The sequence below is a fragment of the Furipterus horrens genome, unplaced genomic scaffold (assembly GCF_987537825.1).
Source record: "Furipterus horrens unplaced genomic scaffold, mFurHor1.1.pri manual_scaffold_1, whole genome shotgun sequence".
Taxonomy (NCBI): Eukaryota; Metazoa; Chordata; class Mammalia; order Chiroptera; family Furipteridae; genus Furipterus; species Furipterus horrens.
The window spans coordinates 47,207,073-47,232,207 of record NW_028327171.1 but is presented as its reverse complement, the minus strand read 5'-3'; the positions used below and the strand labels follow the sequence as shown (position 1 = coordinate 47,232,207).

Genomic DNA, 25,135 nt, shown 5'->3' with positions numbered 1-25,135 from the left:
TATGTGTTATTTATTCTATTAAAATATACACTCCAACAAAACAAGGATGTTATCTGTTTTAATACTGTAATCCTAGTGCCTAGCACTATGCCTGGCACACAGGCTCAACAAATGCTGTTGCAGAAAACAAAGGCAGAGAGAGAATCTGCGCAAGGTCACTGAGCTACTTAATGGTGCAGTCTGGACTGTAACCCAGATTTGTTTGAATAGATTGCCCCTGCACTTTACTCCTTGACTTATGCTTAGTTCAGAGAGATAAGGTTATGCTTTCAGGAAGATGCCTACTAGAGGAGGAAACTACATAAAAGAGAAACTAAATGCATTTTATGGTCTTTTTACCTTTGTATCTACCAAAGCTAGAGAGACCATAAACTGAACTAAGGAAACAGGAAACGGCTGAAAATCATGAAATGGAGGTTTAAAGGAAGGAGTGATGTCTGCTGCTGGGCGGAATCCAAAAGTTTCATGAAGGCCTGGATTTGTATCTTGTGTGTCCTTGGGGGTGTATTACTATCATCCCTCTACACCTTAGTTTTCTCATCAGTAAAACTAGTGTACTTAACCTAAAGGGTTCTTGGGAAGACAGATTATACATACAGGTGCCCAACCCAGAGTAGACACTCTGTAAACTGTCGTTATTGATATTACTGATCAAAGCGTGCTGACCTTTCCAGCAGTTATTGCCTGCCCACATTTCTGTGGAGCAACAGAAACTTCCTACTCCCCTGAGTTGAAAGGCTCGATACCAGAAGGCAGCTGGGTACGGCTCCAGGTCCCAGAATCCAGGGAGCTTACCCGCCTCTGCCAAATTTTTCTCAGACCTCTATAGAGAAGCGGTTGGCCGCTCTAGCAATATGGTCCTCCAATTGTCGGTGGCGTGAACCCTCGCGCCTGCGCAGTATGCGTGGCAACGGGCGAGAGGCGGGCCAGGCGAGCGGGGCGCGGCGAGGGCGGCAGCGGTGCGCGGAAAGGTGCAACGGAGCAGCGCCTGCCTTTGCAGGTAACCGCTCACAGATCGGCGTCGGGGAGGGGAGGGGAGGGTTGTCACGCCTCAGGCTCCGAGTGGGGAGGCTGCCTTGCTCTTGCCAGGTCTCGGTCATCTACGGACCCTGTGAGCTGAGGCTTCTCAGTTCCCGAAGTCCCGTGGAGCTCTCGGGTGGCCCACGCAGCGTCCTACCCAGGACAGCATCCGTGTTGGCAACGAGTCTTCTGGAGGACTGCCTTGGGCTTCTGTCTGATCTCCCTGTCTGAAAAACCCTGATCCCAGCGCACCCCGGGGGAGTCTTTGGAGAGGGAAAGAGCCCCGGTTTAAGTTTGTTTACTAATTTACTCCTCTCGAGTCCGGAGTTAATACAGAGAGGGTTCATCTCCAGTACCTGGCTTTTGATGGCACACTTCAGACCTAGGAACTCAGAACCTCACGGAGAAGCCTGTCTCCATTTTGGGGGGAACTAAGATCTTCCTCAGGTAACTTCATCGTGTAGTTTTATTCAGAACAATGCTAAACCATTCCCAGATCCGAAAGCAGCTGCCATTTACCCTCTCACACCCTTCCTTTGGGTTCCTGCTCCGCTGTTCCTCCTCTTGGAACATGGCCATATATGGCCTCAGGTCTAAAGCCGTTCATTCTGGTAAGTCTCTTCTGGATTCACTCCCGTTTAAGAACTAGGTTCTTAAAATACATTTGTAAGCAGCACAGTTCTCGTCACACAGACTTGAATTGCAGTCCAGGGCTGTGGTGGTTTAAGTATGTGACTGGATAACTCCCTTAACTTTTCTAAGCCTCGGCATTTTTTCATCTGAAAATGGGCTAATCATACTAATCTAAAAGGGGTTGTGAGGATGGAAAGAGGTGAATTATGAAAAATATTTAGCATGCTGCCTGGCATATAGTAAGCACTCAATTGATATCAATTATTTTTTTGAACAGATAATTCCACAGAGAAGCACAATTTTCTTAGAATCAAATGCAGAATATAATAACAATAAAGCACTTTTCATCAGTCATAGGAGGGAGGACTTTTTAAGTGATGTTACTTCGTGGGAGGAGTGCTCAGGAAAGAGTACCTTGGGTCAAGTGAAGGTACAATTTGATAGAATCATTTTGGAAAGCAATGGAACTATATGTCAGGAACTTCAGAATTGTCAGTTATTTCATTTCACAAATGCACATCTGAAATTTTTCTCTGGAAAATAATCCTAATGCAGAAAATATGCAGAAAGGTGGTATTATAGTATTTATAATAGGGAAAAATATTTAAATTTTTATAATGGAAATTTTTAATATACACAGAAATATAATAGGTAAATGACCCCCATTGCTCATGACCCATCTTTAACAGTGATTAATATATTGCCTATCTTGTTTTTGTGAAAATTTTAAACTTACTAAATGTCTAAAAACGGAAGAGCAGTTGAATAAGCTGGGGTACATTTAGAGTGCTATGAAACTTTTCAAATAATACAGAATTGTAAATATGTTGTTATCACAACTATGAAAATTCAAAAACTAACATCCAATCTATGTATAGAAAAATGAGTAAAATATTAACTAGTTTCTGTTTGGTGGTGGGACTGTGGATGATTTTCTCCTTTTTAATTTTTAGATATTTTATAAATATTTCATTAAAAGTATGTATTGTTGTTATAACAAAGAAACAAACAAAATTAAAGATATTGCACCTGAACGTAATAGAATATACCTGTTGCCAAGAATAGCTTTAACTTTCCTTGATCTATTTTTGTCGCCTACATTTGCATGGGAATTGTCTTGTGTTAGTGCTTCTTAATGAGTTTATATGGTCAGCTAACACGTCCAAATTAACCAGTTATCCTTGTATGTAAGTGATTTGACTGAAGTTTTATTCCCTTAATTTTTATTAGTATTCCCCTTCACAGTAGAGTAAGATTTCTTGTGATAGGGTGACTCTTTTTCCCATTTCTTCTTTTCCTCAACTGATACCTTATGCATGTATACACTTTTCCTAACACAACCACTTCGATCAGTTCAATAAGATAATTGTTTTATCACAAAATTTTTCTTATTTAAATAGATTGTAATGAGAGCACAACAAAAAAATCCGTAATGAGAACTCAACAAAAAAATCTGTTCTGCTCTTGGTTGCTGAGCTATATCTGCTTTTTAAATGATATAGTACATTTAAAAACAGATAAGGGAGGGGTCACCTTACAAGAAAATGTGTAAAAGTTTTGTTTCAAATCAGTTTGTGAAGAAACTTTGTTTCCTAGGTATGCAAAGAAGCCTTTTTACACAGATGTACATAGAGATAATATGGATCAATCTGGAGTTCTCCTCTGGGTGAAAGCAGAACCCTTTATAGTGGGCGCCTTACAGGTCCCCCCTCCATCCAAATTCAGTCTTCACTACCTCAGGAAGATATCCACCTATGTGCGAACCCGTGCCACAGAGGGAGCTTACCCACGCCTGTACTGGTCTGCCTGGAGGCACATTGCATGTGGGAAGCTGCAGCTGGCTAAGGATCTGGCGTGGCTTTACTTTGAAATATTTGATAGTCTTGCAGTAAAGACACCGGAGGAGCGCCTGGAATGGTCTGAGATTCTGTCCAGCTGCATATCTGAGGATGAAGTCGAAAAGCAGAGAAATCAGGTATGGATTTATATGTATACATATGTGTGTTTAATTACTCTGGGAAATAAACTTTAAAATTCTTTAATTAAAAATTTTTATTTAAAATATTTTAATGTACACACTAGTTGTACAGTGTGTGGTTTTGGATTAATGACCACTGAAATCCCAAAGCACGATTTGGGTTTTAGAAGATCCAATTTGGCAGTGCTGTATTTAATGAAGTAGTCCTTAGCAATCCTTGTTCACCCGCTTCTGAAGCAATAATGTTACAAAAACCCGGTAACTGAGAGAGAGAAATGTTTCCATTGACTTGAAAACTTCTTTGAGGTCAATGAATATTTATGAACCACTGATATGAATCACCTGACTTTTTCAGTGGGTATCTGCTATGTGCTGGGATTCAAAGATTAGAACAGACAGTATCTCTGCTTCCATGGCTCCATGGAGCTCATAGACTATTAGGGGAAGCTGCTGTGTAAAAAAATGCTATTTAATAGTGTAAAATGTACAATAATAAAAGTATGCATAACATACAGAAATAGAATAAAGAAGAGAATGATTAGTTCTGATGATCAGGAGGGACTTCACAGAGGAAGTGTATTAATCAGACTAAGCTAGTTACAGTAACGAGCAATCCAGCATTTCAGTGGCTTACACAGAACAGTTTATTTCTCATTTATGCAACAGTGCAACACAGGGCATCTCTAGACTGCGGTAGTCCAAGGAGTGACTCAGGGATCCAACCTTCTTCTGTTTTGGAGCCACTATTAGTCAGCTTTGCTGCAGTTAAAAACAAACAAAAAATGACATTCCAGTGGCTTACAGTAACCCAGCTTTATTTCTTGCTTATTTTATATGTAGGCTGCATCTTAGGTATGGCTCTCTTCCAGGCTGTGGCTTCACTGTATGTTCTTATTTGGGGGCCCAGGCTGAAGAAACAGTTTCTGTGTAGGTCATCTATTCCTGTGACAGAAGGGAGTAGCAACAGAGCAGGAGGAGACTCATGATGCCTCTTAAAACTTTCGTTCAGAAGTGGAACATAAACTATGACTACTTTCATTCCATTGGCTCCAGTTTTGTCATATGTCCATGCCTAAAATCAGTGGGTGGTTTGGGGGTTGGGGGGTAGGCAGGGATGGGTAAACTACCTCACAGAAGGTAAGGAAAATCCCATTGTTCATATAAGCATCTTAAAGGACAGGGAAGTGAACAGTTGCAAATATAATACAATTTGCCACAGCCTTGCCCACTAAGATCTCACAGTCCTCTTCCATTTCTTTTTGGAGAACTTTTAGGAAGCTTGAAAATGGTATTTGAAAATCCACCCACATTTCCTTGACTATAACACAGTTATACTATAGCTAACTTGAAGGGAGCCTGGGAAGTTCCATCTGATTGTGTGCCCAAGAAGAAAAGAAAAGGTATTAGCATCTAGCCAGCCTTTGCTACATGGGGTAATACCTAAACAAGGTTTTGGGGATTGAAGAAAAGTTTTGCAAGCAACGAAGAGGGGAAGGGCATTACAGTTTTTCATTAATCAAACTCTTATTGAATGCCTACTATGTGCTGGCCACAGTAGAAGAGTGCTTACTATGTGCTAGGTTTTATTCTTATTAGGAATATAAAAATAAAAAAGACAAGGATCTCGTGGTTCCATAGGGAGGCAGGTACATGAAGGGATACTGACAACATAACTTATAGTTGTTCAGTGGAAATGTGTAAAACTAGGAAATTATGCTGAGTTTAAAAAAGCCAGTCCCAAAAGTTTACATAGTATATGATTCTGTTTATGTAATATTCTTGAAATGATAAAATTATGCAGATGAAGAAAAAATCAGTGGTGGTCGGTGGGGCAAGTGTGGGAGAGAAGTGGGTATGTTTATAAAGGACATCATGAGAGATTTTGTGTTTATGGAAATGTTCTGTATCTTGATTGTCAATGTTAATATCCTGTTCGTAATATAGTATTATAGTTTCACAGGATAGGAAACTGGGTAAAGGGTATGTAGGAGTTCTCTTTTAGTACTTACAACTGCATGTGAACCTACAGTTATCTCAAAGAATTTAAGAAAGTATAAATTTTTGAAAATATGTAGATACATGGGGCTCCACATTGACAGTTGATTGAAAAGGTCTAGGTGATCCTGTGAATAGCAGTAGCAATTTTTAATCAGGTTGGGAATCAGGGTAAACAGAATTGTAGTCCCAGGTATATTACTTTATTTCTTTTGCCTTTCTTATATGTATATGGGAATGCATCTATGAGGATAATCATGAGTTTTAAAATCTGAGCTTCAAATCATACCCTTCTTCAAATAAGAAATGACTTGTAAACAACAATCAGACCAGTCATTAAGTCAAACAAACATCCCTTTAAGAATTTGATGAAAACTTGAGGCCTGCTCCCTACAAAATGTACATACACTGAAAAACTACATACAATTTTAGGTGTTGCACTGATATTTTAAACTTTCTTAGTAAGCCTTGTGTGAGCCTTAGGTAAACTGACTTCTGTGTCTTAACTAAATTTCCATTTATTTATTTACTCATATTGCTAAGGTTTTTTGGTTTTTTTTTAATATGCTTTATTGATTATGCTGTTACAGTTGTCCCAATTTCTTTTCCCTTCGTTCCCCTCCACCCAGTGACATCCCTCCCTCCAGTTGTCCGCCCCCCCTTAGTCCATGCCCATTGGTTGTGCATATAGTTCCTCTCAACATCTTCCTGTCTACTCCACTCCCTCCTACTATGCTTCCTAATTCCTGCACCACCTCCCTCTTCCCCCCTTCCCCCTCTCTGCTGACCTCCCCCCAATATGTCCCCTGTACCTATAATTCTTTTTCCCCTCTCGTTGCCTACTTAGTTTGCCTTTGTTTCGATTCCCTAGCTTCTGTTGTTGGTTGTTGTGATACAGCTTTCATTTTAACGTTCATAGTTTTTATCCTTTCTTTTAAATAAGTCCCTTTAACATTCCATATAACAGTGGTTTGGATCTGATGAACTCCTTCCGTTTTACTTTGTCCTGGAAGCACTTTCTCTGCCCTTCTATTCTGAATGACAGCTTCATTGGATAGAGTAATTGTGGTTGTAGGTTTTTGCTTTTCATTACTTTGAATATTTATTGCCAGTCCCTTTTTGCCTGCAGAGTTTCTTTAGAGAAATCAGCTGACAGTCTTGTTGGGACCCCTTTGTATGTAATTCTCCTCTTCTCTCTTGCTGCTTTTAAGATTCTCTCTTTATCCTTAATTTTTGACGTTTTAATTATAATGTGTCTTGATGTGGTTCTCCCTGGGTCCAGTTGTTTTGGAACTCTCTGTGCTTCCTGGACCTGTAAGTCTATTTCCTTCCCCAAGTTAAGGAAGTTTTCCTTCATTATTTTTTTACATAATTTTTTAATTTCTAGTTCTTCTTCTTCACCTTCTGGCAATCCTATGATTCGGATGTTGGTCCGCATTTAGGTGTCCCAGAGGTTTCTGAGCCTCTCCTCATTTTCCTCACTTCTCGTTTCCTCTTTCTGCACTGGTTGACTGTTCGTTCCTTCCCTGTGTTCTGATTTGTTGATTTGATCCCTGGTTTTCTTTCCCTCACCACTAGTTTCGTATGTGTTTTTGTTCATTTCAGGAGGACTAGTCTTCATTCTTTCCCTGTCTTGTTTAAGACCTGCTGTTAGGTCTGTAAGCGCTTTTATAACCAAAGCTCTGGACTGTGCCTCAGAAAGATTTTCTATCTGCTGCTTCGTTAGATTAGATATTTGCTGTCTGGTCAGCTGCGTGATTGGGATCTCTATCATGATCTGTGCCATCCTGAACAGTTTTGTGTTTACCTTTGCTTCCTGGGCAGGGCTGTCACAGCTCTTCCGCTATGGGGGTGGGGGGGGGGGAAGCCCTGTGCACTCATCGCAACTGGGTGTTTTCTGCAGGGGTCGGGGTCCAACATGAATTCCTGCTGTTCAATCTCCACTGAGAGACCTGGAGCCTCCTCCTCCGTCCCCACCCCCACCTGGCCTCACAGTCCAAGGCAATGGGGTCTGCCTTCCCCGACTTTGGAATCGCAGGCTGACGGGTCTGGTCTGCAGCAGGAGGTGCTCCGCAGGCGCTTCTTGCCTCCCCTTAAAAACGTGTGTCTGTGCTTACCGATGTTCTGCCATCGTTACTGCTGCTGCTGCAGACAGCACAGCTTGACCTCTCCTCCCCAGCTTCACCCCTCCTACCCGTCCAGATGAGCACCATTCTTTATAACTTCATACATTGGACTTCCATTTATTTTCTGGAATTTCTGGTTATTTCTGGTTTTGCGGTAGTTGTAGTCCTTCTTAGTTGTGGAGAGAGATGGGGCGTGTCAGTCTAGGCCTCCATCTTGGTCGGAAGTCTCCTGTGTTTGTTTGCTCCTGTGTCCCAGGGAGAGCTGTCACTCCTACTACATTGTAAAGTGCGGAGCCTTAGGGATTCGTTAGTAAAGGGCGACCTATTTCACCAGGTTGTGGTGCTGTATGCGGGGGAGGGGTCTGAGAGGGAACAATGCTGCCTGCCCAGCACTTGCCCCTTTTCCAGGCCCTTCTCCCACTTCCGCAGCGGACTGGCACCCCTCTAGCTGCTGCCCTGGCCATCGTTCCCAGAGTGGGTGGGTCTGCGGATGTTCTAGGTCTGTGGGGGCCCTTTAAACAAGCGGAGTCTGCTGAGAGACCAGCAGTTTCTGCCTCCGTCTCAACCCCCACTGGTTTGCACAGTCAAAAGCAATGAGGCTTGATTTTCCCTGGAGCTGGGACAGTGAGCTGCTCTGGTGACTAGCTGGGAACGCTCCCCAGGTGTTCCTTCTGACTTTTTAAAATGTGTAACTGTGCTTTCCATTCACCTGCTGCTGCCACCGCTGCTGCCAGCACCACACCGCGTCCTCTCCGCCCCTCCTACCTGTCTGGATGAGTATTTCTTCTTTATATCCTTGTTTGCTGGACTTCCTTGCACTTTGATTTTCTGGAACTTGTGGTTGTTTCTAGTTTTGAGGTAGTTGTATCCTTCTTAGTTGTGGAGGGAGACGCAGCGTGTCTGTCTAGGCCTCCATCTTGGCCAGAAGTGGACTTTTTTTTGTTTTGTTTTTTTAACTGTTAACTTTAAACTTCTGAAATAATATACTTTTAAACAGTATGTACTTCTTTCTTCTTCATCAGTTTTGGGAAAGAGTGTTTGTGGCCATGGATGCTACATAGCTTTCCAAGAAGGTGACTCCAGTTTAATTAGTTTATTTATTTATTTTAATTGAATTTATTGGGGTGACATTGGTTAATAAAATTATATAGGTTTCAGGGGTACAATTCTATCATACATCATCTGTATATTGTATTGTGTGTTCACCACCCCAAGTCAAGTTTCCTTCTATCATTATTTTAATTAGTTTAGAAACTGCTACATCTGGGTATCAGAGACATACATATCAAATGCTAGCAATGTTTCTACATTTGTCTTCCTAGGATTAGCAAACTGTTATGAATTTTTTCTTACTATCTGTTTAGTTGTAGACCAGTGTTCAATGTGGTTTTAGGGCCTGTGTTCATCATTTATTTCCTTCTTGGACAGCTTTCTGTGGACACCCTACAGTTCCTGCTCTTCTTGTATATACAGCAGTTAAATAAGGTCTCACTGAGGACATCTTTGATTGGAGAAGAGTGGCCCACTGCCAGAAACAGATCTCATTCTCCTGAACTGACTGAAAAATCCGGTTGTCATAATAAGGTACTGTTTACATTTTGGTGTCTTTCTCTGAAAGACAATATGTGAGGGAGACAGTTTGCCTTCATTAGAAATTATGTTGGGTTGATTTATGTTGATTTGCTGGCTTGTTTTGTTTTGCATTGCTTTTTACTTTTTTTTTTTCCAAATTATAAAACAAAATCAATATGTGTAATCTTAACATAGAGAAGTGATTTCAATTCCTTTACTGGTACAAAAGTCACTTACATGATTTTCCGGCAAATCATTCACTATACTCTTATCAGCATTCCCATTTTTGTAGATGTTAATGAATTTGAATTTACCTCTTTGACTAAGGATAAGTAAGAAGATGCAGTGTTTGTCACGTCTGTTGAAATCTACTGAAAGAAGTTCTGTAAAAATATCTTCTCATATGTTTAGGTAATATGCTTAAGTATACTTAAGGTCAGCATGCTTAAGTAATTATTTATGATGTGATATATCCTAGAACTTAAATTTAACTGTTTCACATCATGAGTTTTAGAAAATTTATACTTTTCTGTTTTTATAAAGAAACCCAAAATGTCTTTATTTGTTTATGTAAAAGTATTTTTTAAAACTTTTAAGTAAAATGTAGATCTTAGTATTTTTGCCATGTGCAAACCCTTTAATCTCCTTTTTCAGAGAAATCTTTTCACCCATATATTCCTTATTCTCCTCTGGTTCTCCTTCCAATTCTTTGTTCTCAGTCCTCATGAGCCTCTTCCCCCTTGGCCCGTATAAGCCACTATTCCCTTAGTATCCTGCCTGTGACAGTTTTGTCTTCTCATTTGACATAGTTATTCAGGGTAATTCTTTCTCTTTCCATGACTTCACATATTTCAATGACTCCTGAGTTTTTCTGCATTCTAGATCACCCTGATATAAATGCCATATCTCTACCTTAAATTCAGCATGTGCAAGTCCAGATGTATCAGAGATGTCAGCCATTTCCTGCTGTTTTCACATGTTCCTGCTGAATGAACACCATTTAGAGATGATGTTTTTTTAAATATATTTTATTGATTATGCTATTAAAGTTGTCCCAATTTTTCCCCCTTTGCCCCCCTCCACGTGGTACCCCCCACTACCTCAAGCAATCCCTACACCATTGTTCATGTCCATGGCTCATGCACATAAGTTCTTTGGCTTCTCCATTTCCTATACTGTACTTTAGATTCCCCTGCTATTCTGTACCTATCAATTTGTACTTCTTAATCCCTGCATGTTTTTCACTATTCTCCCCCTTTTCACTCCCAACTGATAAACCCCCAAATGATTCTCATATATATGATTCTGTTTCTGTTCTGCTTGTTGGCTTAGATTGTTTTTTAGATTCAATTGTTGATAGTTGTGAGTTTGTTGAAATTTTAATGTTCGTAGTTTTGATCTTCTTTTTCTTAATAAGTCTCTTTAACATTTCACATAATAATGGCTTGGTGATGATGAATTCCTTTAGCTTTACCTTGTCTGGGAAACACTTTATCTGCCCTTCCATTCTAAATGATAGCTTTGCTGGGTAGAGCAATCTTGGCTGTTGGTCCATGCTTTTCATCACTTTGAATACTTCTTGCCAATCCCTTCCAACCTGCAAAATATCTTTTAAGAAATCAGGTTACAGTCTTATGGAAACTCCTTTGTAGATAACTCTCTTCTTTTCTCTTACTGCTCTTAAGATTCTCTCTTTATCTTTAGCCTTTGGCATTTTAATTATGATGTGTCTTCAAGCTAGACCCAAAGAGAACCACAGCAAGACACATGGTTCTCTTTGGGTCTAGCTTGTTCGGGACTCTGTGTGCTTCCTGGACTTGTATGTCTATTTCCTTCTCCAAATTTGGGAAGTTTTCTTAATTATTTTTTCAAGTAAGTTTTCAACTTCTTGCTCTTTCTCTTCTCCTTCCAGTACCCCTGTGATTCGAATGTTGGTACATTTGAAGTTGTTCCAGAGGCTTCTTACCCAGTCCTCGTTTGGGGGGGGATCCTTTTTGCTTCTTGTTTTTCTGATTGATTTTTTCTTCCTTATGTTCCAAATCATTGATTTGATATTCAGCTTCATCCCCTCCACTGTTGATTCTCTGTAAATTTTTCTTTATTTCACTTAGTGTAACCTTCATTTCTGCCTTTATTTCTACCTGGGTCTTTTTTATATTGTTGAAGTACCCAGTGAGTTCCTTGAGCATCCTAATAACCAGTGTTTTGAACTCTGCATTTGATAGGTTGCTTATCTCCACTTTTTTTATTTTCTGGAGTTTTGTTCTCTTCTTTTATTTGGGACATATTTCTTTGTCTTTTCATTTTAGCAGCCTCCCTGTGTTTGTTTCTATGTATTAGGTAGAGCTGAGAGCTGCTTCGACTCCCTGTTTTAGTAGCATGGCCTATTGTAGAAAAGCACACCCATAAATTGGATGGGATGGAATCTTAGGTAATCACCAGTGCAGGGCAACCCATGTGAACCAGGTTGATGAATTTCTCACATATGGTGTCACCACTCTATGGCTGTTCGTGGGGGAGGACTCAGAAAAGGGACAATGCCGTTACCTGGCCTCTGTAGTTTTGTCCAGGAGGAAGCTTTGCTATAGGTCTTACCTCATTGTGTTACAGTTATTTGTTTATATTCTCTTTTCACTACATAGACTGTGTTCTTGAGAACAGGAAGCATGTATGTCTTAGTTAATTTTCATAATTAGTCACTTACCACTGCTCATATCACAAAAAATATCTGTCAAATGAATAAGCCAAGTCACTGGGACATCTGCCAACTCAAAGCTTAATCCCAAAATTGTAACCCTCTCTTAAATTTAGTTACTATAATGTTAGTTGCTTTGTTTCATCCAGTGGAATTTGAAGTTTTTTCTGTAATTTGAGCAGGTAAATAAAGAAACCCAATGCTTCATGAATGAATGTTCAGTGTGGTTATTTTATGTTTGGTCTGGAACTTTCAGAGTATTTACTAGCTCTGTGACCTTGAATGAGTTTTTAAACGTTTCTCTTTTCTTCATCTGTAAAATGTGCTATCTTCAGATTGTTGTTAGGATTAAATATGTTAAACTTTGTGTAATACTTAGGGTTTGGCACTTACTAAGGGTTAGCTATTAGTATTTTGAATTGGCTAAGATTGAGAGAGAATCTGTTTATACCTATCACACACACACAAAAGACTTTATAAGGTTTACTTGGACCTTAAATGGTTTGTTGAGGTTGAGGCAAAGCATAAATACAAAATAATTAAAATATAAAAATTTCAGGTCTTGTAGAATCTTTTTATTCTGTTAAGAGTCCTTTCTTTTGATCTTTTTTTAGAACTGGAATGATTACAGTCACCAAGCGTTTGTCTGTGATCATCTGTCAGATCTCCTTGAGCTGCTTTTAGATCCAGAACAACTCACTACATCCTCTCATTCAACTAATAGTAGTCTAGTCTCTAGAGAAGCTGTTGTGGCACTCAGCTTTCTTATTGAAGGTACAGTGAGGAGAGCAAGGAAGATATATCCACTTCATGAACTTGCACTGTGGCAACCACTACATGCAGAAAGTGGGTTCTCAAAGATCTCTAAGACCTTTTCTTTCTACAAGCTGGAAGCCTGGTTGAGAGCCTGTTTGACTGAGAATCCATTTGGTACCTCTGCTTGTCTCAAGTCTGGAAAGAAATTGGCATGGGCTCACCAAGGTATTTAATATTTTAATCTATTAAATTGAATGACAGGTTAGGGAACCTAGTGTTTTCTGGTGTATTAGTGATCAAACATCTTCTATAGAAGAACTAAAAAATATTGGCTACTGTTAAAGATAAAAAGGGGACATTTTTCTTGTATATATATGCCTTTTTCTCTCAAGGCAGCATCAGTCTCAGAGAACTGGTTTATTAGTCTAAGTCATTTTGATTTCCATTAACAGAAACTCCTACTTCAATTAGTCTTCTTTTTGCTCTGCTTTTCTCTTTTGGACTCTTCCTTCCTCTCATTCTCATAGGCACATTTGCTTGAGGTTTTCCTGTTTCCTATGCACCACAGCAGAATTTGGCCATTACGCAGTTAACCTCAGAGAGTTGGTGCAGAGATGAGGTCCTTGTCAGCTCCACAGACATAAGCAGACTAGATAGTTCTAAACTGAGATTTAAATTTATCATACAGAGACTCTGGCCTTGGTTGCATCCTTATCTAATCCCATTAGTCCAGCGATGGCTAAAAAGATAGGTGCAGGTGCTATATGACTTGTAGGGGCCCAGGTATAAGTTTGAAGAGAAGATGAACCCAAGTATAAGTTAAAGAGAAGGAGGTGCCTATACTGAGGCAAATACCAGACAAAATTAATAAAAAACACTTAGAATATACTTTCATAATCTTTGAGTTTCAAAGATAAAGACAAAGTAAGAAAAATATCAGTTTTGTATCAAATTTTTATAATGTTAAAAAACAGAAATCTTGAGCAAAAACAGTGCTCTAAGAATTCTATGTCCAACTAAGCTATTACTCTGTTATGAGATTAAAGACTCAGATATGTAAGACTCCCACAGATACATAGGAAATACTACATAATTCTTGATGTTGATAAAAAAATATAGGTTCAAGTAAATTTTTAAACATTAGGGTAGGCACTGGTATGGGGAGAAAAGGATATTTACCCTCTTAGGATTATACTAAAAGGTTAACAGGGATAGATAGTAGGATAACAAATAATTTTATTTTCTTTTACCACTAGTATTTAAAATTTTTCTACAACAACCACATATTATATAAGGTAATAGGAAGGATTATTTTTTTCAAAGAATAATAGCATACTTAAGTGATCTCTTCACATTTGGCCACTCTTCTTCACAAGGCTGTCCTGATGGCCTGCAGGGAAGTACAGCCTGAGAAGTCAACCACATAGTGGCAGGACTGTGTTAGGAGGGCAATCTGCACAAACCTTTTTGTCAGTTTGTGCAAGGCACTGTGTTTAAGAGGAAGGTATGCTCTCAGTAATGATATTGGGAGTAAAGACAAAAACCAAAAAAGAATTCGTAGACTGATGTGGTGAGTAACTTAGGAGGGACTCAGAATTAGTATTATGGCGATTTAAAGAGATTATTTAAGGGTAGGGATGATAAATTAAGGCAACTTGGAGAACAAGGTATTTGAGTTGGCCCAGCTGTCCAGCTCACCAGCTGTATAGCCATGGGCACATAACTTAATTTGAAGGATAGAAATAAAAAATACCTTAGATCTGTCTTGGCAATCTTGAATGGATTATAGGTTTAAAATTTTTTTATACCAAAAAGTTATGAAATATTGCAATGTACAGAAAAGTACAGATAATAGATAGCAAACACCTCTTTACCCATACCCAGATCTAACATTTTTTTAAACTTCACATATCTCTAATTTTAGCCATGTTTACATGTAGATGTGTGTAACATCATATGGTTGTTGTTTTTCTTTCATTTGAAACTATTTCATTTATTTATATTTTTTCAAATAGTTGAAGGGACGACCAAAAGAGCTAAGATTGCTTGTAATACTCATGTGGCCCCTAGGATGCACCGCATGGTGGTGATGAGCCAGGTTTACAGGCAGACATTGGCCAAGAGCTCAGATACTCTGGTGGGGGCACACGTAAAGATTCATCGTTGCAACGAATCTTTTATATATCTGCTCTCTCCCTTACGGTAAGCGTAATCTTCATCGTGATTAATCTTTTTTTACCATCAGAGAATAATTTTGTAGTCAGATATTTTTATCTTATTGTCATTCACAAGAATTTACCTCAGTTTTTCATTTTCAGATCTGTGACAGTTGAGAAGTGCAGAAATAGCACCTTCATCCTCGGCCCAGTACAGACTGCTCTCCACGTCCACAGCTGTGACAACATTAAAGTCATTGCTGTTTGTCGTCGTTTGTCTATCTCTTCTACTATAGGCTGCATCTTCCACGTTCTGACACCTACACGCCCACTTATTCTCTCTGGGAACCACAAAGTAACTCTTGCCCCTTTTCACACCCATTACCCAATGCTGGAGGACCATATGGCCAGAACTGGCCTTGCTACAGTGCCTAACTATTGGGATAATCCAATGATTGTGTGTAGAGAAAACAGAGACACAAATGTCTTCAGACTCTTACCACCTTGTGAATTCTATGTATTTATTATTCCCTTTGAAATGGAAGGGGACACAACAGAGATACCTGGGGGTCTTCCATCTGCATATCAGAAAGCACTGGGGCAAAGAGAACAAAAGATACAAATCTGGCAGAAAACAGTGAAGGAGGCTCGTTTGACAAAGTAAGTATTTTCTAGAAGTAATAATCTTTCTTAGTAAAATTCTATGGAAAGCAAATTAATCTGCACATAGTTATAGCTGTGTTAAAGTAATAAAAATATATAGTATGTCTTCATATAAGGCTTGTGTTTCAGGTATTTCAGGCACTGTTTGCTTAGGGAGATGAGTGAGTGGATACTCAAGTATTAGACTTCCTTTTTTAAAGATGCTTAAATTTTGTTGGCAGATATAAAACTTACATGAATGGAAGATCATACAAGAGTATGCCACATAATCCTATACTTAGGATAGGTTTTAGTTTTTAATTGACTCTTCTACACTATGTTGGTGGTTCTGAGACTTGCTCATGCATTAGCATCATCCAAGGGGCTTGTTAAAAATACTGATTTCCTGGCTTCACCATACCACAGACAGACTCTTCGTGCTAGTCCATGTACTAATGCTAGTTTTTGTCAAAGTTTTCCCTAATCCATGTTTCCCTAATCCATACAGTGTTGTCAGATAAAGCTAAATTTGGTCAATTTAAAATATTTGTTTTATTATGAGATTATTTTCTTCCTACTTTTGATTACTAAACTCTTATCTTTAATAACATGCTGTGATAGTAGATAGTTGTGGTTTATTATGTCCACCACAAAATTTTAAGACTATTGATCTCTGATTCCAGAAGCCAGGAGCACTGCCTGGTTTAGAGCACTTTAGAAAACATCCATGTAATAGGTAGGGAAGATTAATGGAAGAAGTACAATTTGGGTTGGATCACAAAGAATGAGTTAAGTTTGGATAGGAAGTGAAGATGGAGCAGAATACTTTTAATATCACTAGAGGAGCAGATGTGGAAGCAGAAGTAGACCTTAGGTATCTTGGAAATCAATTGCTGAAATAGGATTCTCATTATGGAATAGTGGTACTTAAACTTGGATGGTAGATTGAGCCAGGTTATATAGAATCTTGAGTGCGAGGCAGTGAAAATTAAGACTTAAATGGAATTAAGCAGTAGGAGCCATTAAAAGGTTTTGAATAGTGAACTGAAGTACAGAAAACTGTTTCATTTATTCAGGAACATTTATAACAGCAGTTTTCAACCTGTGGGTTGTGACCCCTTTGGGGGTCGAATGACCCTTTCACAGGGGTTGCCTAAGACCATCAGAAAACATATAATTACATATTGTTTTTGTGATTAATCACTATGCTTTAGTTATGGTTGGGGATTGTTGGGGGTCACCACAACATGAGGAACTGTATTAAAGGGTCATGGCATTAGGAAAGTTGAGAACCACTGATTTATAAAATGCCTATAGTATGCAAGCTACTTTATTAGATGCCATGGCAGATTTTAAAATGTGTAAGGAAACATGGTTGGCATATCTCAAGATCCTCTGGTTAGAGAGATTTGAAAGAGGGAAGTCAGGGTGATGTTGCAATGGACTAGACTAAGAAACTGGACTGGAGTGGAGGGAAAGGGAGTGGACCAGAAATACTTTTGACAGAAGGCAGGATTCAGTGTAAGATTTTGTGAAGAACACAAGAAAATCAAAGGTGTCTCCGAAAATTGGAGCCCAGTTTAGAAACTTTTGATTAATCAATTTTCTTCTGAAAAGAATACCATATACATCTTGAAAGTGGTGGATACTCAGAATAAATAATTATTGTCCATACAAATATTTTGGTATTTAGTCAAATTTTATTTGTTAACGATATTAGGAAAGGAACATAGGAAACACAGTTCCAAAAGATGAAGAGTTTCTTCTTCTATAACATTATAGCATTGTCCACATGAGAGCTGTAGCAAGTTTGAGAAATGGGTATCAAGTTCTTTGGGGGGATCTTTACAGTAAATGCCATATATCCTGATAATATCTTGATCATTATGACTTTTCCCTAAGACAGAAAAACTCCTTAATAATTGTATTTCATTTCCCTACTACTTTTTTTTCTGGTTGTCATTATTTTGGAAAATTGAAGCCACTCTAAAATGTTTCTATTTCTGATGATTCAGACTGCTGTTTGATATATAAGTAAAAATGCTTATTTTAATTAGATCTTTTATTAGATTTTAGGGTTAGTATTCTTTTTCTTTTTTTTTTTTTAAGTTTTTCTTTATTTTTAGTGAGAGGGGAAGGGAGGGAGAAAGAGAGAGAGAGAAACATCAGTGTGAGAGAGAAACATTGATTGGTTCCCTCTCATACGTGCCCTGACCAGGACTGAACCTGCATGTGCCCTGAACGGGAATCAAACCCTTCACTTTGTGGAATGACACCCAAACAACTGAGCCACACCAGTCAAGGCAAGATTAGTGTCCTTTGGGTAGCTGTATCTGTATTTTACTGGAAAGTACTCAGACTTAGAAATTAGTATTGACCATGCCACTTTACTATGTGATGTTGAGTCTGTCATTTAACTTCTCTGGCTTTTAATTGTATCATATGTGTTAAGTAAGTATATTCTCCACCTGTTATGAATTATGTGAAGGTTCAATAAGTAATGTGTGTGTGTAAAACACTGTGTATAGAGGTGTGTGCTGTACTGTGTTTAGTAGTATTTATCTGAGACACTGCTTAATGATGTGTTTGTGAGACACATCTTCTGGGTAAAATCGTTTACCCAGAATATCTGAGACCTGTCCTGTTAGAATAAAGTTTATTTTAAGAGAAATAGCAATTGAAAAAAGATTTGATCCAGCCATAGTTTTTTCTGGATGTTTTCTTGTGGCTTTGTTCTCATAATATGGAATAAGGAATGAAATACAGGGTGGGGAAAAAGTAGGTTTACAGTTATTTGTATTGAAAATAGTACAGTAATTAATAAATAATAATATAAGAATAAAGTCTGTGTTTTGTGTACTCACAATTGTAAACCTACTTTAGTCCTGCCCTGTATATATCCATGGTTATACAATTGCTTTAGACACTTAAAATAGTCGCTACCTACCAAAAAATATAAAGATCACTAACAGTTACAACTCATACTTTACCTGGGAATTTGTTGTGACAATGCTGCTATTTTTTGCAAACATTCCACCTAGTTTGTATCGTGAATTGAGCCACCAAGACATTAATGCTGCAAACTGGTCATTCTCAGTTTAGCATATCATAGAATGATGATGACCATAATAACAGGTAATATATATTGAGCACTTACTGTACAACAAGTACTATTTTAAGCACCTTCTATGTATTAAGTCATTTATTCTTTGTAAAAATACCCTATTACAGAAAAGGAAACTGAGAAACACAGAGATTAAATTATTTACCCAAAGTCATACAGGAGCTGGGATTCACAACTAGTCAGCCTGATTCTAGAACCTGGATTCTTAGTGTCTGTATTATTTTCTGGGAACTACTGTTTATTATATTATATTATATTATATTATATTATATTATATTGTATTATATTATTCTATTGATGTTATATAATTGATTGTTGAAAAAAATCTTTTTAAGCCAGTTCTATTGTTTGAATTCTTATAGTATTTAGTTGCCTAGATTTTTCTTGCATATGTGCAGAGTTTGGAATGTGGTGCTTAGTAAATGTTAGCCCTGAATCGTTGTGTATTAAGGCAGTGAGATCCAGCACAACACTAAAACCAAGGGAAAGCACTCAATTTGATTTGGGGACTATAGGAAGACAGAAGAATTGTTGATCGATTTGAAAATAAACTTCCAACACAGTCTTTTAAAGGTTATTAGATTGTATCATTTTTCTGCTCTGACCCCTCTAATGACTTACCATCATACTTGGAATAAAATCTAAAGCCTTTACCATTAAAGTGTTATATAATCACTTGGAGTAAAATTAATACGAATTAGTGTTTTTACATTCTTCTTGTTCTCAACTGCAATTTTAGAGATCAAAGGAAGCAGTTCCAGATACTTGTGGAGAATAAGTTTTATGAGTGGTTGGTTAATACAGGACATCTCCAGCAGCTGGACAGCCTTGTGCCGCCTGCAGCAGGGTCCAAACAAGCAGCAGGATAAGACTCCTACATCGAAGCACTGGTAGGCATTTATAATGCAGACCACTTAAGACAAAGTACTTTAGGAAAATATTATAAGCGTACAAAAAACTGCACAGAATATTATGTTACCAAATGTTGCCAAATTTTTTTCACCACTCCCACTGGCATAGACAGACCATTATATACCCGTGTTTGCCACAGTTCATAGTGAGAAGACCAACCCAAATATTTAGGTGGACCCTATAGAATTATGGGCAAATATAATGGCACAATTTGTCCTGTCCAAAGACACTACTTTCCCCATAAACTTTAAGTTTTATTCCTCCTTTATAACACATCTTTCCTCTTTCCCATCACTCCCCTCACACAAACTGATTAAGAAATTACCATATTTTTAAGACGCACCTAGGTTTAGAGGAGGAAAACAAGAAAAAAAATTCTGAACCAAATGATGTACTAAAATATTTAATAAAATATGGGAGAATAATATTTCAACCATGTAAAGTGAACAGCAGTCAACAGCTGTATTAAGAACCATCATCACTGTCATTAACAAATGAGGAGAGACTTTAAGGTTCAAGTGCTCTTCTAGTTTTCTGGGAACCCCTAGGACTCATCATCGCTAGTGTCAGAATATATGAAGCTCAGGTGCTCACAATCACTAATATCACTTTCTTCATTATCTTCATATATGATACTATCTTCAGTTCCATCTAAGGCATTACTAATGCCACATTTTTTGACTGACCGTACAACAGTTTTATCCTTCACAGACAGGTCAGGTAATACACACCACGATCTGTGACGCAATATTTTCTCCATAAGATGCACAGACATTTACCCCACTTTTTGGGGGAAAAAAAGTGCATCTTATGGAGTAAAAAATATGGTAGCTGGTTTTTGTTAATTTCATGTGAGCATTAATAAGTTACCAGAATTAATCCAAATGAAGATTTTAATAATGAACTCTAGGAGATCACAAATTCAGTGGAGGAGAGAGAACATAGATAGACACAAATTTAAAATGGAAATTATTTAATCCAAATACATAATATTTTTATATAAATTTGCTTTGCCATTTTAAAATATTTTTAAAGAATGACAGAAAAACAAAGGACATAAATAGGTAGAAAAATAAAACACAAAGATTCTCACTTTCACTTAAAATTAAAGAAATCTAGGATGCTGTTTTTTATGTATCAGATTGGCAAGGATCAAAAACTGATGGTATGCATGTTACAACACTGGCAAGACATTTCACTTACCACTGGGGAAAGTGTAAATTTGTGCAACTGTCTTGGAGGATAGTTTGACAAAATCAACATTAAAAATACACATTCTTTGACTTAGCAGTTTCACTTCTTAGATTTATCTTATAGATACACTCATGTGTGGACAGGTCTCTGTAGAAAGTATGTTCATTGCAGCACTGTTTGAAATAGCTGCAGACTGGGAACAATCCAAATGCTTCTCAATAGTGGGTTAGTGCCTAATGAACTGATGCATTGATGCCATGGAATTCATCTTTAAAAAAAATTCAGTATATCCGAATGCTGATAATAAATAATCACTTATCCAAGAGTGGGAAGTTTGGGGCAAATGTGTGTTAAATGTTCCCTGTGTGTTGAAAAAAGAGAGGGATTATCACACATATTTATATGTTAATTATATGCCTTAAAATGTCTGAAAAGATATAAAGAAATTATAAACAGTATTTGTCTTTGAGAAATGAGACTCAGTGGGGAAAAACTTATTTTTAATTTTTATTGAGGTATGATTCACTTAACATAAAGATCACCTTTCTAAAGTGAAGAATTCAGCAGCTTTTATTATATTCACATGTTTGTGCAGCCATCACCATTAACAAATATAGACATTCTCATCACCCTAAGAATAAACCCCAAACACACAGTTACTCCCTATTCCTCCACCTGTGAATATCTCCTCTTCCCTCAGTACCTGGCAACCACTATCTTTTTGTCTCTTAATTTGTCAACTCTGGACATTTCACATAAAATAGAATCATAAAACATGTGACCTTTATGTCTGGTTTCTTTCACTCAACATAGTTTTCCAGGTTTATTAATGTATTATGTGTCAGTATATCATTCCTTTTTATAACTGGATAATATTCCATTGTATGCATATACCACATTTTGTATATCTGTTCATCAGTTGATGGACATTTGAGTTTCCACTTTTTAGCTTTTGTGCATAATGCTGCTATGTACTTTTGTGTACAAGTTTTTGCGTAGACATATTTTCATTTTTATTCGGTACATACCTAGGAGTAGAAGGCCATATGTTTAACAGTTGACTAATTGCTCAACTATTTTTCAAACCTGTGAACTTATTGTTTACTTTATATGTTATTTACATTTTAGAAGTATTACTTTTTGTTAAAAAGGAATTTTATGATATTTAGTCAGTTCATGCTAAGGTTAAGAATTGGAAATCTATAATTGGGACTTCCAGCTAAGATGGGGGCCTAGACAGACACGCTGTGTCTCCCTCCGCAACTAAGAAGTAATACAACTACCTCAAAACTAGAGGCAACCAGAAGTTCCAGAAAATCGAGCTGCATGGAAGTCCAACAAACAAAGATATAAAGAAGAAATACTCATCCAGACAGGAAGGAGGGGCAGAGCTGGAGTGGAGAGGATGTGTGTGGTGGTGGCAGCAGCAGGCTGGCAAAAAGTGCAGTCATACATTTTAAAAAGTCAGGAGGGACACCTGGGGAGCGCTCCCAGCACCAGACCAGACCACACAGCTCACGGTCCCAGCACCAGGGAAAATAAAGCCTCATTGCTTCTGACTGTGCAAACCAGTGGTGGTTGGGGCAGAGGAAGAAACTGTTGGTCCCTCAGCAGAGTCCACTTGTTTAAAGGACCCCCATGGTCCTAGAACATCCACAGACCCACCCACTCTGGGAACGACAGCCAAGGCAACAGCTAGAGAGGTGCCAGTCCCATACAGAAGTGGGAGAAATGCCTGGAAAAGGGGCAAGTGCTGAGCAAATGGCATTGTTCCCTCTCAGACCCCTCAGCACATACAGCACGACAACATGGTGAAACTGGTCGCCCTGTACTGATGAATACCTAAGGCTCTGCCCCTTACAATGTAACAGGTGCAACAGCTCTATCTAAGATACAGAGGCAAACAAACACAGGAGCCTGTCAAGTTGAGGAGACAGAAAAGTATGGTCCAAAAGGGGCAATGGATCAAGGTTCCAGTGGGAGAACTAAGCAATGAGGAGATAGCCAACCTAACAAACAAGATAACCAGCTCAAAACACTGTTGATAAAGATGCTCACAGACTTCACAGATATCCTTAAAAATGGCAAACACATAAGGGAAGCAATGAAAGCTATGCTAAATGAAACGGAGGAAAATCCACACAAAATCAATGGTGACAGGAAGGAAACCGGGGTTCAGATCAATGATTTGGAACATAAGGAAGAAAAAACAGTCAACCAGTACAGAATGAGGAAACAAGAATTGAAAAGAATAAGGAGAGGCTTAGGAACCTCTGGGACAACTTCAAACATGCAAATTTGCGAACCATAGGGTTGCCAGAAGGAGAAGAGGAAGAGCAAGAAATTGAAAACTTATGTGAGAAAATAATGAAGGAAAACTCCCCAAATTTGGTGAAGGAAATAGTTATACAAGTTCAGGAAGCACAGAAAGTCCCAAACAAGCTACTCCCAAAAAGGACCACACCAAGACATATCATAATTAAAATGCCAAAGGTGAAAGATAAAGAGAGAATCTTAAAAGCAGGAAGAGAAAAGCAGAGAGTTTCCTACAAAAGGGTGCCTATAAAACTTTCAGCTGATTTCTCAGAAGAAACTTTGCAGGCAAGAAGGGACTGTCAAGCACTATTCAAAGTGATGAAAGCAAGGACCCTCAACCAAGATTACTCTATCCAGCAAAACTATCATTTAGAATGGAAGGGCTGATAAAGTGTTTCCCAGACAAGGTAAAGCTTGAAGAACTCATCGTCACCAAACTATTATTATATGAAATGTCAAAGGGACTTACTTAAGAAAAAGATCAAAATTATGAACATTTAAATATCAACAAATTCACAACTATCAACAGCTGAATCTAAAAAATAAAAACAAAATCCAACTAAGCAGACAAGAATAGGAACAGAATCATAGGTATGGGGATCATTTGGAGGGTTATCAGCTGGGAGGGGGAAAGGGGAGAATTGGGGAAATCGAGCAGGGATTAAGAAGCATAATTGTTTGGTACAAAATAGACATAGGGAAGTTATTAATTCTATAGGAAAGGGTAAAGCCAAAGAACTTATATGCACAACCCATGGACATGAACTAAGGGGGCTGGGATTGCTGGAGGGAAGGGGAGTACTGGGCAGAGGGGAGCAAAGGGGAAAAAATGTGATGCTGTAACAACATAGTAAAATATACTTTAAAAAAAAGAATTGGAAATCTGATGAAGACTATAAGGAAATGGGAACTATAACAGGGTAAAATTTTAGTTTAAACTAATCCCCATAACCTGCCAATGTTTAACGTTTATGTATACATTTCTTTTATTATGAACTAATGTGTTTCTCAGGAAAAAAAGGAATATGATTAATTTTAAACTTGTATTCTAATTTTCATGTGACCTTAATAATTTATGTGATTTTATAATTGCAAAGGTTTTTTTTCTAAATATTTGCATGAAAGCAATAGAAAATTAAGTTAATTTTAATTCTTTTCTTTTCTCTTTAGGGCCCTGGAAGCATGAGAATGTTTGGAAGATGATGTACATCTTGAAATTAAATTGGAAAGGTGCTTTTGCTGCTAAAAAGACTTTGGGGCTTTTTCTTCCTATTTAAGACCTTTCCTTGATGTCCATTTTATACTCACTTATCACCATTTCAGTTGACTTTTAGGCAAACTTCTGACTATCATATAAATGTACTATTTATAGAACATCAGAAGATTTATCTTTGTGATGCCAAAATGGAAAAGTTGATGAAGCCAGTCCTGTTGTATAGGTTAATATTAAAGTGATTGAATGTAGGTTTTCAAGTTAACTTCACATTTTAATTTGTATTATAAAAGGGTTTCATCCTTTCTGGGGTTAAGAGTTTTATAGTTCTTTCTATCTATTTAAAAGGAAATTGCTACTCTTTTCAAAAATAATTGGGAAGAAAGTATGATTGTTGATATATATAAATGTAGCAGAGATAGTTTTATACAAAGATATTTTAGTCCTTAAAGTATAAAACTTAATGAAACTGTAAAGTCTTTATTTTTCATTTTCTGTTTCAGAATTTCAATAAACATGCTCTAAAAAGTAATTTTCTCCTTTTGATAAAAAGATAAAGCTTCGCTTTAAATTTAGAAAAGGTTTCCAATGTTATTCTGTGATGTTATACCAAAATAAAGTTTACATTTGATTGAGAAAGTTGTGTTCTTTAAGATAACATAAAACAATGATCAAATTAGTAAAATGAATCCAATTGCTGATAAACATTTCATATGCTCATTGACCATTTAATTAGTAATTATATCCAAAAAGGGCTTGATCCTTTATTTCTAAAGTGAAAATTAAACTTTTGAATGTTTTAA

The 25,135-nt window shown here is 37.7% G+C and overlaps 1 protein-coding gene across 3 annotated transcripts; it reads left to right on the top strand.

The window, feature by feature from the left end:
- Positions 1–930: 930 nt before the first annotated feature.
- Positions 931–25,135, top strand: TBCCD1 (TBCC domain containing 1). Of its 3 annotated transcripts, none has more exons than XM_090275152.1 (8): positions 931–1,000; positions 3,250–3,628; positions 9,226–9,336; positions 12,634–13,000; positions 14,791–14,977; positions 15,094–15,591; positions 19,437–19,587; positions 24,290–25,135. In XM_090275152.1, exons 2-7 carry the CDS (start codon positions 3,293–3,295, stop codon positions 19,564–19,566), a joined length of 1,629 nt encoding a protein of 542 aa, XP_090131278.1. In that variant the 5' UTR covers positions 931–1,000; positions 3,250–3,292; the 3' UTR covers positions 19,567–19,587; positions 24,290–25,135. The 3 variants fall into 3 exon arrangements, with proteins under 3 accessions (XP_090131278.1, XP_090131275.1, XP_090131282.1); XM_090275149.1 differs by having other exon boundaries at positions 9,181–9,336; XM_090275156.1 differs by lacking the exons at positions 19,437–19,587; positions 24,290–25,135 and adding an exon at positions 17,792–19,269 and having other exon boundaries at positions 9,181–9,336.

Coding starts and splice junctions, on each gene's coding strand:
- TBCCD1 (XM_090275149.1), top strand. CDS start 3,293: ATGGATCAATCTGGAGTTCTCCTCTGGGTGAAAGCAGAACCCTTTATA. Junction 9,337..12,633: donor AATCCGGTTGTCATAATAAG/GTACTGTTTACA, acceptor ATCTTTTTTTAG/AACTGGAATGATTACAGTCA. Junction 15,592..19,436: donor AAGGAGGCTCGTTTGACAAA/GTAAGTATTTTC, acceptor CTGCAATTTTAG/AGATCAAAGGAAGCAGTTCC.